At 41.2% G+C, this 16409-nt stretch overlaps 1 protein-coding gene across 3 annotated transcripts in view; it reads left to right on the top strand.

Annotated features, from left to right (window-relative positions):
* LOC137237846 (endoplasmic reticulum aminopeptidase 2) overlaps positions 1 to 16409 on the top strand; it is a 167990-nt gene that overhangs the window by 33330 nt on the left and 118251 nt on the right. For all 3 annotated transcript variants that reach the window (XM_067762119.1, XM_067762122.1, XM_067762120.1), the window contains one exon: positions 1790 to 2577. In XM_067762119.1, the coding sequence (XP_067618220.1) occupies positions 2424 to 2577 (154 nt within the window). In that variant the 5' untranslated portion in view covers positions 1790 to 2423. The remainder of the gene's footprint in view (positions 1 to 1789; positions 2578 to 16409) is intronic.

Raw genomic sequence — 16409 nt, 5'->3', positions numbered from 1 at the left:
CCGCGGTAGATAAAGATCAGTACTAAAAATACGCAATTGTGAATATAGCCTTAGTAGCTTCATTCTTATTATCATGGCGGATTTGAGGATGGAATTACTTTCTGGATAAATAAAGACTGATGCGAAATTAAGCAAAGGCTGACCTAGTCTAATAATTGGCGCCAGTCGCTTCTTCGCTCTGCCAACTGGCGCCAATTGGCCACACTTGCAGCGGAGTGGGGGCTGCTCTCTTCCTCTGCTTTCTTAGGCGGGTTCCAATACAAATAATTTCTTAGCTGGAGTGTCATTTTTCATTCGCATAACACGGCCTAGCCAGTGTAGCCGCTGCGTGTAAATTCTTTGGACTATGTTCATGTCTGCGTAAAGCACGTACAGCTCATCTTTTTCGGTACGCGCCATCGCCAAAGTGTAGATGCCCATAAATCTTTCGAGGACTTTTTTCTCGAACACTCCCAGAACCGCTTCATCTGATGTTGTCATGGTCCTTGCTTCTGCCCCATATAGCAGGACGGGTTCGATAAGTGACTTGTAGAGCACGATTTTCATTTGCCTAGAGAGGACTTTACTTTTCAATTCACCTAGTCCAAAGTAGCATTTATTTTCAAGAGTGATTCTTCGTTGGATTTCCGAGCTGGTGTTGTTGTTAGTGTTAATGCTGGTTCCCAAAATAAACGAAGTATTTTACTATTTCGAAATTATGGCTGCGAATAGTAGCGTAGCTGCCAAGGCATATACGCACTGACTCTTTGCTTGATGACATTAGGTAATTCGTTTTGTCCTCATTCATCATCAAACTCATCTTTACCGCTTCTTTTTCCAGTTTGGAGTAAGCAGAACTTACGGCGCGGGTGTTCAAAGCTGATATCAATGTCATAAGCATATACCAGTAATTAGACGCTTTTATAGAATATAATCCCTTCAAAGCGTAAATAAGAATTCAGGTAGTGTGTTCGTCTTGTAATTTATGACGCTATACTACTATGGCCATATGGTCTATGCTCAAGCTGCCACGAGGCACTGAGCCTCGTTGTTGTTTATGTTATAGCGATTAAGACACTCCCCGAAGTTTTTGGGGAGTGCTATCGACGTTAATGGTACTTTGCCCTGATATTGATCCGGTAAGTCCCGGTAGCATGCACCACCACACCTCCTTGGGGGTATTCGTATTTTAGTATTAATACAAAAGTAACGTGAACGTGGACATAAATGTGAACTTCAATTTGCATACCCCGAAATTACTTAGTTTGAAGGTTATTTGTAACTTAACTAAATTGATGGCGAAACTACGCATGGCCTAATTTGGTATTTTCATTATTAAGGCCCAAACACATTCGAATTTTGCGCTGTTTTGGCGCTTACGCTGCGTCAACGCAAAAGGAATTCAATTACTTTCGTTTCGCTATCGTTGTCAGTAAATTCCCTTGCAGTCTTCTAGTTTTGCTTGATTTCATTCTATTTTTTATAAATTGGATTCAATTTACAAAAAACGTTTCTTTTCTAAACTAAAAAAATAGTTATTTACATTTTTTGAATGAAGAAAAATCAAAATATCTGTTTTCTTTTTGCGTTCATTGTGGCAGGAAAACTTTCAACATGCATTCTTTCAAAGTGGCGCTAGCGACGCAAAATTCGAATGTGTTCGGGCCTTTATTTTCGCGAAAAATTAAGAAATTACCTAATAAAGGTACAAATTTAAGGAATTTTACAGGAAACCCACTTTCAAAATGGGCTTGCAGCTTTTTCAAAACAAACAAATAAAAATTAAAGCTTCCCCCTTTTTTCTTTTCAGATCAACAGCACCAATCTACAAGGAAATTTATATCAAAACTCTTTTACAAAAGTAGCAACAAAAAAAAAAAAAACATAATCCAAAAACGACCCCACCAAATTTTTGTAGTAATCAAGAAAAAATTAATAATTGAAATGAAATTTAAATTTACAACAAAAACGCAGTAGAAATAAATACTCCACTAAACTTTAGCAACGTCACACAATTTGACAATTCTCATATCAGCCTTAAAACTTGTACGCTCAAATAACAAAATCATATAGGCCTACAGCCATACAAACACAATTTTGTATCAACTAAAACGACAAAGCAAGTCTCTTGAGGATCTTAACGCATAAAACGGTGTTAGTGCGAATCATACAAATTTAGCCGCCCCAAAATAGACATTTGCACTACAATTTCCTTTCACCTTTATACCTCCCATACACCATCTTTGCAATAATTCGTGTCTGCTTGCCCGCAGCAATTCCGTTTGGCAGCACATCCGTTAAGTCTATTGGATACAATATATTTTGCGTGTCTGTCTGCTTGCACGTTTGTCGTCGACAAATTTCCGTAAATTCTGTCAAATTCTGTCAATTTTACTCAATTTTCTATCAAACTGAGTGCGAAGGGGAAAAAGACAATTTTACCAATGTTATGTTGCGGCTTTTGTTGCGGCAATATGTCGAAACGCGATTACAAGGTGGCCACAATGGATGGCATCGAACTGGAACCGTTGGGTGGCGAAAAAATCGACAAGGAAAAGGATAAGGATAAGGAAAAGCAAACGAATGGTGTCACTTTTGGTAAGTAAATTTAAAAATTTTTTATTAATAATATAAGAGTCAAATTATTATTACATATATGAATGTTAGTATTTAGTTAAGGATGAGCTCATCGTTTCGGTTGCAGAGTAAATTTTAATTATAGAATAATGAGAAAAAGTTTATGACTGAATGCTTAAAATGAAATTATTTGATGTGCTTAAGGAAATAATAAATTTTGTTAGATATACATATTAAAAATTTGTATAAGTGAAAAATGGGCTCCTGTTGTCAGCGAATGGTTTCAAGACAGTGGAAAATTTTTGCAGGAATGCTTATGGAGAGTTGAATTGATGTATAGACCCTGCTAAATAGCGGGGGAAAACAAATTAGATAACAAACTCTGCCCAATCCATTAGAAAGGATATCTTCCAATGCGCTATATGGTTATATCAAGCATACAATGCGAATGATTGAAAACCAGAGTTATCACTTCATAGCACCACCACCGCGCTAAATGCCATTAACACCCCGATAAATCGCAGTTTAAATCAAAACTCCCACCATAGAACAGTACTCGTTGCGCTAGACCTATCAAAAGCGTTTGATACTGTCAACCATGGCACGTTACTGCAAGACCTGGAAGGGCCTACCCTTCCCCCATGTCTTAAAAGGTGGACCGCAAATTATCTGGGTGGCCGGCAGGCATCGGTGCAATTTAGAAACGAAACATCAAAACAAGAATTAAACAAGGGTTTTCACAGGGTGGTGTCCTATCCCCACTTTTCTTTAACTTCTACATATCAAAGCTACCTTTGCCACCAGAAGGAATTACTATCGTTTGCTACGACGATGACTGCACAATAATAACCACAGGCCCAGGCCCATAGATCGATGAGCTTTGTAACAAAATAAACGGCTAACTCCCTGATCTCTTCATTTCTTTCACCTTGCGAAACCTGACATTATAACCGACTAAATCATCTGCGACCTTATTTACAACATGGACGTCCCAAATGTCGACCATTTTGAACATCCACGTCAATGGCACTACGCTACCGACTGTCTTACACCCCAAAATCTTGGGTGTGACGTTCGATGAGGATCTACATTTTGGTGAGCAAGCAGTCGCAATTGTACCGAAAATCCAGAGCCTCAAATCTCTTGCTGGCAGTACTTGGGGAAAAGATAAAGAAACGCTTATTACCACTTACAAAGCAATTGGCCAGCCGATTGCATTCTACGCGTCCCCGATATGGTCGCCAAGCCTAAAGACTACTCACTGGAAGAAACTATAGGCCTGCCAAAATACTGCCCTCAGAACCGTCACGGGTTGTCTTCTTCTGTTCCCACATGACACCAACCATCTCTTCCATTGTAATGTGGAACTATCGCGTCTAACCCCCCTGTCATTATGGTCCACCCCTGTTGAAACAGCAAGTTTCCTTGGACTTCCGTTAGAGGATATTGATGACAATTTGTGGTCGGTCACACCTATTGGATGGAGCGAATCACTGCTACAAGGCTTGGTACTCTGGTGAACCAGTGCAAACAATGCCGGCTGTAGATCATACAAGTGCCAGTTTGAACTGCGTAGGAAATGGTCAAAAATCACGCTCTATAAGTCTGCTGCCCTGATATATGGCCTAATGTCATGGACGTGGTCGAGAAAAGATGTGTTGGCTTTTGGGGCTGACTTAACTAGAGCTAACCAATTAAAATTGATCGAAAAGAGGCATTTAAATAGAGCACCGTGATCGAAGGATATTACTGATACCAATTTTACTCAGGTTCGCTAGATCATGTTATTTAATAGACAACCGAATTTGATAGCAGACAAGAGAGAAAACCTTACCTGAGGGTGGCGATCTCTAGCCTTTTGACACAGCAAAAAGAGTGCGGTATACTTATCATACACTAGTGCTGGTAGCTCTCACCAGTGAACATAAATAGTTGAGTTAATCAGAGTTTCTTGCTGTAAGTTCACCAGTAGGTTGACCACATTTTTCATCTCCCACCTTAAAACAAGTACACCAGCGCCACTGATTCACACAGTTGTGCGGCACTGGTCGGTTCTTCCAATTGTTCTCAAATCATCCAGCGACATCATAGAATGTTTCGTCTTCTCCGACTACATCTGTTTGCATGACTCGGCTGGGAGAAGTTAAAGCAGAGAAATAAAAGGAGGAGGAGAAAGTAAAGAAGGAGAATAATGGGGAGAGGAATCAAAAGGGAAGCAAAGGGAGGTAAAGAGGGATAAAAAGAGGAGTGAAAAGAAAGTCTGGAAGAAGAAAGGGAAACAAGGGACAGAGAGGGATGGTACAAAGGGAAAGGGGCGGAAAACAACAGAGGAGAAGTAGAAGGGGAAAGGTAGAGCAAAAAGCAAGAAAAACGAGAATGAAACAAGAAAGGATAAGAGAGAGAGGTGGAATAAAAGGGAAAATTGAAAAAGGAACATAGGGAGTAAGAGAAATAGTAAAATTATGGTAAATTAAAGAAGGAGATAGTGAGACCGGAAGAAAGAGAAGCATAAATAATACAATAGAATTTATTTCTTTACGATTATTTTAATATGAGGCTGAGTCTCAGCGAAGTTACGGCGGATCGTTCTAAAAGTCATGTTAGAACTACGGTATTTAGTAAACGAGCCTCTGACTAAACTTCGGACACACTGCAAGGGTGTATATATCATCTGGTCACTTTAGATACTGCCCAGGCTTGAGCAGATATGCAGTGTGAGCATGGGCGCTGTTATGCTGGGAAAAGAGCTCCAGACAGCAAAAATTTTAACTGATTGCACAATTTACAATTCGTAATTTACACGGGGTTGGGGCCAAAATTCTGCTTTTTTGGAAATTCTGCATTCATAATTTCGGAAGTCGAAACACCGGAAATCAATATTATGGAAGTCAATATTCTGGAAAAAGCCGATCCAACACCGGCTGCGCCATGCACAGTAATTCTGCGTAGTACACCCTTCTGCGTAGGCGGCCTTCGGCCGAACTTTAAAAAAATAACCCTTAGCCGATCCAGCACCGGCTACGCCATGCCATGATTCCGGAATTTTGACTTCCAGAATTTTGTCAACCCAGAATTTTTATTCCGGAATTTTGACTTCAGAATTTTGATTTTAGAATTTTGACCGTTTCCCATTTACACGATATACGACGATAATATTAGTAGCACCCTGGATTGGGTTTTTTAGGCTCTATCGTATATTCATGTGTTCCTTTCACAAAACACATATGTGTACCTTTAGCTACAAACTCAGCTATTTTCCAATGCGTCTTCTAACCAACTTTAAGATTTACAATTTAGGAGTGAAACATGAGCGTGAATGCGTGAACAAATCCTCCTCCATTATTTAGCGAAGGAAGGCACGAAGGATCCTTATTATAGTCCCACACACCGACCTAACAGACACAAAATCTTTGCTGTACTGAGCGTGCAGACGATAGAACTTCGTTTTTGCTTACTTCTCAAAAGCTCAAAATTAACCCAGGCTTTTTTTGAACGGTGTGAATAAAAAAATCCTATTTAATTAAGAACACACCTTGGATTCGAGCATAGCTGTGGCCGCAACAATTTTTTGTTCATCCTTTTTCTTGTTATTATTGATTTTTCTTGTTGCCATAATTAACAAGTAAGGAAGGCTAAGTTCGGGTGTAACCGAACATAACATACTCAGTTGAGAGCTATGGAGACAAAATAAGGAAAATCAAACTGGGGTAACCCTGGAATGTGGTTGTATAACATGTGTATCAAATGAAAGGTATTAAAGAGTATTTTAAGAGAGAATAGGCCATAGTTCTATGGATGAACGCCATTTAGGGATATCGCCATAAAGGTGGACCAGGGCTGACTCTAGAATTTGTTTGTACGATATGGGTATCAAATGAAAGGTGTTACTGAGCATTTTAAGAGGGAGTGGGCCTTAGGTCTATCGGTGGACGCCTTTTCGAGATGTCCCCATTAAGGTGGACCAGGGGTGATTCTATAATGTGTTTGTACGATATGGGTATCAAATGAAAGGTGGTAATGAGTATTTTAAAAGGGAATAGGCTTTAGTTCTATAGGTGAACGCCTTTTCGAGAAATCGCCATAAAGGTGGACCAGAGGTGACTCTAGAATATGTTTGTACGATATGGGTATCAAATGAAAGCTGTTAATGAGTATTTTGAAAAGGAGTGATCCTTAGTTCCATAGGTGGACGCCGTTTCGAGATATCGCCATAAGGTGGACCAGGGGTGTCTCTAGAATGTGTTTGTACGATATGGGAATCAAATGAAAGGTGTTACTGAGCATTTTAAGAGGGAGTGGGCATTATGTCTATAGGTGGACGCCTTTTCGAGATATCGCCATTAGGGTGGGCCAGGGTGACTCTAGAATGTTTGTACGATATGGGTATCAAACGAAAGGTGTTACTGAGCATTTTAAGAGGGAGTGGGCATTATGTCTATAGGTGGACGCCTTTTCGAGATATCGCCATTAGGGTGGGCCAGGGGTGACTCTAGAATGTGTTTGTACGATATGGGTATCAAATGAAAGGTGGTAAGGAGTATTTTAAAAGGGAGTAATCCTTAGTTCTATAGGTGGACGCCTTTTCGAGATATCGCCATAAAGGTGGACCAAGGGTGACTCTAGAATGTTTGTACGATATGGGTTCAAACGAAAGGTGTTACTGAGCATTTTAAGAGGGAGTAGGCATTAGGTCTATAGGTGGACGCCTTTTCGAGATATCGCCATTAGGGTGGGCCAGGGTGACTCTAGAATGTTTGTACGATATGGGTATCAAACGAAAGGTGTTACTGAGCATTTTAAGAGGGGGTGGGCATTAGGTCTATAGGTGGACGCCTTTTCGAGATATCGCCATTAGGGTGGGCCAGGGGTGACTCTAGAATGTTTGTACGATATGGGTATCAAACGAAAGGTGTTACTGAGCATTTTAAGAGGGAGTGGACATTAGGTCTATAGGTGGACGCCTTTTCGAGATATCGCCATTAGGGTGGGCCAGGGTGACTCTAGAATGTGTTTGTACGATATGGGTATCAAATGAAAGGTGGTAAGGAGTATTTTAAAAGGGAGTAATCCTTAGTTCTATAGGTGGACGCCTTTTCGAGATATCGCCATAAAGGTGGACCAAGGGTGACTCTAGAATGTTTGTACGATATGGGTTCAAACGAAAGGTGTTACTGAGCATTTTAAGAGGGGGTGGGCATTAGGTCTATAGGTGGACGCCTTTTCGAGATATCGCCATTAGGGTGGGCCAGGGGTGACTCTAGAATGTTTGTACGATATGGGTATCAAACGAAAGGTGTTACTGAGCATTTTAAGAGGGAGTGGGCATTATGTCTATAGGTGGACGCCTTTTCGAGATATCGCCATTAGGGTGGGCCAGGGGTGACTCTAGAATGTGTTTGTACGATATGGGTATCAAATGAAAGGTGGTAAGGAGTATTTTAAAAGGGAGTAATCCTTAGTTCTATAGGTGGACGCCTTTTCGAGATATCGCCATAAAGGTGGACCAAGGGTGACTCTAGAATGTTTGTACGATATGGTTTCAAACGAAAGGTGTTACTGAGCATTTTAAGAGGGGGTGGGCTTTAGGTCTATAGGTGGACGCCTTTTCGAGATATCGCCATTAGGGTGGGCCAGGGGTGACTCTAGAATGTTTGTACGATATGGGTATCAAACGAAAGGTGTTACTGAGCATTTTAAGAGGGAGTGGGCATTATGTCTATAGGTGGACGCCTTTTCGAGATATCGCCATTAGGGTGGGCCAGGGGTGACTCTAGAATGTGTTTGTACGATATGGGTATCAAATGAAAGGTGGTAAGGAGTATTTTAAAAGGGAGTAATCCTTAGTTCTATAGGTGGACGCCTTTTCGAGATATCGCCATAAAGGTGGACCAAGGGTGACTCTAGAATGTTTGTACGATATGGGTTCAAACGAAAGGTGTTACTGAGCATTTTAAGAGGGAGTAGGCATTAGGTCTATAGGTGGACGCCTTTTCGAGATATCGCCATTAGGGTGGGCCAGGGGTGTCTCTAGAATGTGTTTGTACGATATGGGAATCAAAAGAAAGGTGTTACTGAGCATTTTAAGAGGGAGTGGGCATTAGGTCTATAGGTGGACGCCTTTTCGAGATATCGCCATTAGGGTGGGCCAGGGGTGACTCTAGAATGTTTGTACGATATGGGTATCAAACGAAAGGTGTTACTGAGCATTTTAAGAGGGGGTGGGCATTAGGTCTATAGGTGGACGCCTTTTCGAGATATCGCCATTAGGGTGGGCCAGGGGTGACTCTAGAATGTGTTTGTACGATATGGGTATCAAATGAAAGGTGGTAAGGAGTATTTTAAAAGGGAGTAATCCTTAGTTCTATAGGTGGACGCCTTTTCGAGATATCGCCATAAAGGTGGACCAAGGGTGACTCTAGAATGTTTGTACGATATGGGTTCAAACGAAAGGTGTTACTGAGCATTTTAAGAGGGAGTAGGCATTAGGTCTATAGGTGGACGCCTTTTCGAGATATCGCCATTTAGGTGGGCCAGGGTGACTCTAGAATGTTTGTACGATATGGGTATCAAACGAAAGGTGTTACTGAGCATTTTAAGAGGGGGTGGGCATTAGGTCTATAGGTGGACGCCTTTTCGAGATATCGCCATTAGGGTGGGCCAGGGGTGACTCTAGAATGTGTTTGTACGATATGGGTATCAAATGAAAGGTGGTAAGGAGTATTTTAAAAGGGAGTAATCCTTAGTTCTATAGGTGGACGCCTTTTCGAGATATCGCCATAAAGGTGGACCAAGGGTGACTCTAGAATGTTTGTACGATATGGGTTCAAACGAAAGGTGTTACTGAGCATTTTAAGAGGGAGTAGGCATTAGGTCTATAGGTGGACGCCTTTTCGAGATATCGCCATTAGGGTGGGCCAGGGTGACTCTAGAATGTTTGTACGATATGGGTATCAAACGAAAGGTGTTACTGAGCATTTTAAGAGGGGGTGGGCATTAGGTCTATAGGTGGACGCCTTTTCGAGATATCGCCATTAGGGTGGGCCAGGGGTGACTCTAGAATGTTTGTACGATATGGGAATCAAATGAAAGGTGTTACTGAGCATTTTAAGAGGGAGTGGGCATTATGTCTATAGGTGGACGCCTTTTCGAGATATCGCCATTAGGGTGGGCCAGGGTGACTCTAGAATGTTTGTACGGTATGGGTATCAAACGAAAGGTGTTAATGAGCATTTTAAGAGGGAGTGGGCATTAGGTCTATAGGTGGACGCCTTTTCGAGATATCGCCATTAGGGTGGGCCAGGGGTGTCTCTAGAATGTGTTTGTACGATATGGGAATCAAATGAAAGGTGTTACTGAGCATTTTAAGAGGGAGTGGGCATTAGGTCTATAGGTGGACGCCTTTTCGAGATATCGCCATTAGGGTGGGCCAGGGGTGACTCTAGAATGTTTGTACGATATGGGTATCAAACGAAAGGTGTTACTGAGCATTTTAAGAGGGGGTGGGCATTAGGTCTATAGGTGGACGCCTTTTCGAGATATCGCCATTAGGGTGGGCCAGGGGTGACTCTAGAATGTGTTTGTACGATATGGGTATCAAATGAAAGGTGGTAAGGAGTATTTTAAAAGGGAGTAATCCTTAGTTCTATAGGTGGACGCCTTTTCGAGATATCGCCATAAAGGTGGACCAAGGGTGACTCTAGAATGTTTGTACGATATGGGTTCAAACGAAAGGTGTTACTGAGCATTTTAAGAGGGAGTAGGCATTAGGTCTATAGGTGGACGCCTTTTCGAGATATCGCCATTAGGGTGGGCCAGGGGTGACTCTAGAATGTTTGTACGATATGGGTATCAAACGAAAGGTGTTACTGAGCATTTTAAGAGGGAGTGGACACTAGGTCTATAGGTGGACGCCTTTTCGAGATATCGCCATTAGGGTGGGCCAGGGGTGACTCTAGAATGTTTGTACGATATGGGTATCAAACGAAAGGTGTTACTGAGCATTTTAAGAGGGAGTGGGCATTAGGTCTATAGGTGGACGCCTTTTCGAGATATCGCCATTAGGGTGGGCCAGGGTGACTCTAGAATGTGTTTGTACGATATGGGTATCAAATGAAAGGTGGTAATGAGTATTTTAAAAGGGAGTAATCCTTAGTTCTATAGGTGGACGCCTTTTCGAGATATCGCCATTAGGGTGGGCCAGGTGTGACTCTAGAATGTTTGTACGATATGGGTATCAAACGAAAGGTGTTACTGAGCATTTTAAGAGGGAGTGGGCATTAGGTCTATAGGTGGACGCCTTTTCGAGATATCGCCATTAGGGTGGGACAGGGGTGACTCTAGAATGTTTGTACGATATGGGTATCAAACGAAAGGTGTTACTGAGCATTTTAAGAGGGAGTGCACATTAGGTCTATAGGTGGACGCCTTTTCGAGATATCGCCATTAGGGTGGGCCAGGGGTGACTCTAGAATGTTTGTACGATATGGGTATCAAACGAAAGGTGTTACTGAGCATTTTAAGAGGGAGTGGACATTAGGTCTATAGGTGGACGCCTTTTCGAGATATCGCCATTAGGGTGGGCCAGGGTGACTCTAGAATGTCTTTGTACGATATGGGTATCAAATGAAAGGTGGTAATGAGTATTTTAAAAGGGAGTAATCCTTAGTTCTATAGGTGGACGCCTTTTCGAAATATCGCCATTAGGGTGGGCCAGGTGTGACTCTAGAATGTTTGTACGATATGGGTATCAAACGAAAGGTGTTACTGAGCATTTTAAGAGGGAGTAGACATTAGGTCTATAGGTGGACGCCTTTTCGAGATATCGCCATTAGGGTGGGCCAGGGGTGACTCTAGAATGTTTGTACGATATGGGTATCAAACGAAAGGTGTTACTGAGCATTTTAAGAGGGAGTGGGCATTAGGTCTATAGGTGGACGCCTTTTCGAGATATCGCCATTAGGGTGGGCCAGGGGTGACTCTAGAATGTGTTTGTACGATATGGGTATCAAATGAAAGGTGGTAAGGAGTATTTTAAAAGGGAGTAATCCTTAGTTCTATAGGTGGACGCCTTTTCGAGATATCGCCATAAAGGTGGACCAAAGGTGACTCTAGAATGTTTGTACGATATGGGTTCAAACGAAAGGTGTTACTGAGCATTTTAAGAGGGAGTGGGCATTAGGTCTATAGGTGGACGCCTTTTCGAGATATCGCCATTAGGGTGGGCCAGGGTGACTCTAGAATGTGTTTGTACGGTATGGGTATCAAATGAAAGGTGGTAATGAGTATTTTAAAAGGGAGTAATCCTTAGCTCTATAGGTGGGCGCCTTTTCGAGATATCGCCATAAAGGTGGACCAAGGGTGACTCTAGAATGTTTGTACGATATGGGTTCAAACGAAAGGTGTTACTGAGCATTTTAATAGGGAGTGGGCATTAGGTCTATAGGTGGACGCCTTTTCGAGATATCGCCATTAGGGTGGGCCAGGGTGACTCTAGAATGTGTTTGTACGGTATGGGTATCAAATGAAAGGTGGTAATGAGTATTTTAAAAGGGAGTAATCCTTAGTTCTATAGGTGGACGCCTTTTCGAGATATCGCCATAAAGGTGGACCAAGGGTGACTCTAGAATGTTTGTACGGTATGGGTATCAAACGAAAGGTGTTACTGAGCATTTTAAGAGGGAGTGGGCATTAGGTCTATAGGTGGACGCCTTTTCGAGATATCGCCATTAGGGTGGGCCAGGGTGACTCTAGAATGTGTTTGTACGATATGGGTATCAAATGAAAGGTGGTAATGAGTATTTTAAAAGGGAGTAATCCTTAGTTCTATAGGTGGACGCCTTTTCGAGATATCGCCATTAGGGTGGGCCAGGTGTGACTCTAGAATGTTTGTACGATATGGGTATCAAACGAAAGGTGTTACTGAGCATTTTAAGAGGGAGTGGGCATTAGGTCTATAGGTGGACGCCTTTTCGAGATATCGCCATTAGGGTGGGACAGGGGTGACTCTAGAATGTTTGTACGATATGGGTATCAAACGAAAGGTGTTACTGAGCATTTTAAGAGGGAGTGGACATTAGGTCTATAGGTGGACGCCTTTTCGAGATATCGCCATTAGGGTGGGCCAGGGGTGACTCTAGAATGTTTGTACGATATGGGTATCAAACGAAAGGTGTTACTGAGCATTTTAAGAGGGAGTGGACATTAGGTCTATAGGTGGACGCCTTTTCGAGATATCGCCATTAGGGTGGGCCAGGGTGACTCTAGAATGTGTTTGTACGATATGGGTATCAAATGAAAGGTGGTAATGAGTACTTTAAAAGGGAGTAATCCTTAGTTCTATAGGTGGACGCCTTTTCGAAATATCGCCATTAGGGTGGGCCAGGTGTGACTCTAGAATGTTTGTACGATATGGGTATCAAACGAAAGGTGTTACTGAGCATTTTAAGAGGGAGTAGGCATTAGGTCTATAGGTGGACGCCTTTTCGAGATATCGCCATTAGGGTGGGCCAGGGGTGACTCTAGAATGTTTGTACGATATGGGAATCAAACGAAAGGTGTTACTGAGCATTTTAAGAGGGAGTGGACACTAGGTCTATAGGTGGACGCCTTTTCGAGATATCGCCATTAGGGTGGGCCAGGGGTGACTCTAGAATGTTTGTACGATATGGGTATCAAACGAAAGGTGTTACTGAGCATTTTAAGAGGGAGTGGGCATTAGGTCTATAGGTGGACGCCTTTTCGAGATATCGCCATTAGGGTGGGACAGGGGTGACTCTAGAATGTGTTTGTACAATATGGTATCATATTAAAGTTATTAATGAGGGTTTTAAAAGGGAGTGGCCCTTAGTTGTATATGTGAAGGCGTTCTCGCGATATCGACCAAAATGTGGACCAGGTGATCCAGAAAATCATCTGTCGGGTACTGCTAATTTATTTATATATGCAATACCACTAACAGTATTCCTGCCAAGATTCCAAGGGCTGTTGATTTCGCCTTGTAGAACTTTTTCATTTTCTTCTTCTTAATATGGTAGGTGTCACACCCATTTTACAAAGTTTTTTCCAAAGTTATATTTTGCGTCAATAAACCAATCCAGTTACCATGTTTCATCCCTTTTTTCGTATTTGGTATAGAATTATGGCATTTTTTTCATTTTTCGTAATTTTCGATATCGATAAAGTGGGCGTGGTTATGGTCAGATTTCGCCCATTTTTTATACCAAGAAAAAGCGAGTTCAGGTAAGTACGTGGGCTAAGTTTAGTAAAGATATATCGGATTTTGCTCAAGTTATTGTGTTAACGGCCGAGCGGAAGGACAGACGGTGGGCTGTGTATAAAAACTGGGCGTGGCTTCTACCGATTTCGCCCATTTTCACAGAGAACAGTTACCGTCATAGAATCTATGCTCCTACCAAATTTGAGAAGGATTGGTAAATTTTTGTTCGACTTTTGGCAATAAAAGTATTCTAGACAAACTAAATGAAAATGGGCGGAGCCACACCCATTTTGAAATTTTCTTTTATTTTTGTATTTTGTTGCATCATATCATTACTGGAGTTGAATTTTGACTTAATTTACTTATATACAGTAAAGATATTAAATTTTTTGTTAAAATTTGAATTAAAAAAAATTTTTTTTTAAAAAGTGGGCGTGTTCTTCATCCAATTTTGCTAATTTTTATTTAGAACATATAGCGTAATAGTAGTAACGTTCCTGCCAAATTTCATCATGATATCTTCAACGACTGCCAAATTACAGCTTGCAAAACTTTTAAATTACCTTCTTGTAAAAGTGGGCGGTGCCACGCCCATTGTCCAAAATCTTACTAATTTTCTATTCTGCGTCATAACGTCAACCCATCTACCAAGTTTCGTCGCTTTATCTGTCTTTTGTAATGAATTATCGCACTTTTTCGGTTTTTCGAAATTTTCGATATCGAAAAAGTGGGCGTGGTTATAGTCCGATATCGTTCATTTTAAATAGCGATCTGAGATGAGTGCTCAGGAACCTACATACCAAATTTCATCAAGATACCTCAAAATTTACTCAAGTTATCGTGTTAACGGACGGACGGACGGACGGACGGACGGACGGACATGGCTCAATCAAATTTTTTTTCGATCCTGATTATTTTGATATATGGAAGTCTATATATATCTCGATTCCTTTATATATGTACAACCAACCGTTATCCAATCAAACTTAATATACTCTGTGAGCTCTGCTCAACTGAGTATAAAAACGGTAAGAAAACCTAAAATGTGTTGATGAATAAGTGTTACAACAACAACAACTGTACAATGAAAGGGAACGTTTCAGAACATTTACTGTTGTTTGGAAAGCTCACAATCATTCAGTGAGTCATCTTTCCAAAGGGAAATATTTCCACTTTTCGGCATTGTTTGGCGTAGCATTTGGTTTTTGCATAAAGTGCTTGTGGAATTTAAGCACATCGTGCATTTACTCGCATACAAACGTACTAACAGGAAAATTCAGCTGTGTATGTGTGTGTGAGTATTGTTTAAATGTCTGCGCTCGTGAGCCGGGCGCTGCCGTTTGGCTGATGCCGCTTGAGGAAAATGAATGAAAATAAGTTAAGCGACAAATTACACGAGTGCAATTAAGCAATTGTCGACATTATTATTATTGTACATACATACATGCACAAGTGCTAGGGAACGACCGAATTACTTCTTTGTGCGCGCCTCCGGTTATGTTGGTGCAAAAAAGTTAAGTGCGAATTAATGGTTACTTATAACCATAAAGCCATAACCAGATAAAACAGCTGATCGAACCTACCTTATGGAAATGAATGTAATCGAGTTAGCGTTATGGTATGGCACCATTAATTGATTACATTGATTTCCATAAGGTAGGTTCGATCAGCTGTTCTATCTGGTTATGGCTTTATGGTTATAAGTCACCATTAATTCGCCCTTTAGATTCGGCTTCGTTTCACGTATCCAGCTGTACTTGTAAAAGGGAATTATAAAGGCCGCGACACAATGACATTTTTCATATAGATGCGTTTAACACAAGCTTATGCATTCCAATAACATCGCCACAATCAACCAAGATCTTGCGTTTGAAAATATGAAGGAACTTCAGGCTTGGCAACTGAAGTTTATCACGCCTTGACCATTCACATACAACATTTCGCGAAGCACTGTTATTTTATTTATTTATTTTATTTATTTATTTATTTATTTAAAGTCGACGCAAACACAAAGCGGTCGACTAATTATTGTAATAGACAGATATATATGTAAAATACAGAGCCATTCTTAAAATTAAAAAATTCAAAAAAGGTACATAGAAAATTTGTATGTTATAAACATTTGACATCGCATTGTATAAGAAAAAATAAAATTAAAATATCAGGCTAAACATAAGAGTATAGCAGTATGTAAAGCAGCAAACGAACATTCAAAGCCAATGCAGTTATACAAATCATTGTACCGCGAGCACCAATGGCGCAGGGGACTGTTTCTAGCAAAATTTTGCCGGCATAGAGGTAAATGAAAAGGCACAAAATGCCTGGACGCCCTAGCAGGAACCGCAAAATTTAGTTGACTGATTAGGTCAGGGGAGTCAATCACACCAATGATGAGCTTGTGAATGAACATAACGCCAAGTAATACTCTACGATTCTCTAGAGATGGCAAATTAATTAGAAGAAGTCTATTCCTGTATGGTGGAAGATGAGTACTTGATTCCCAGTTGAGACCTCGTAATGCAAAAATTAAAAACCGTCTCTGGACCGACTCAATCCGATCAACATGGATTTGATAGATCGGACACCAGACACATGAACAGTACTCGAGAATAGGACGTACCAGCGAGGTATAAAGGAT

Source organism: Eurosta solidaginis, chromosome 1, assembly GCF_040869045.1.
Source record: "Eurosta solidaginis isolate ZX-2024a chromosome 1, ASM4086904v1, whole genome shotgun sequence".
Lineage (NCBI taxonomy): Eukaryota > Metazoa > Arthropoda > Insecta > Diptera > Tephritidae > Eurosta > Eurosta solidaginis.
This window is presented reverse-complemented; position numbering and strand designations above follow the sequence as displayed.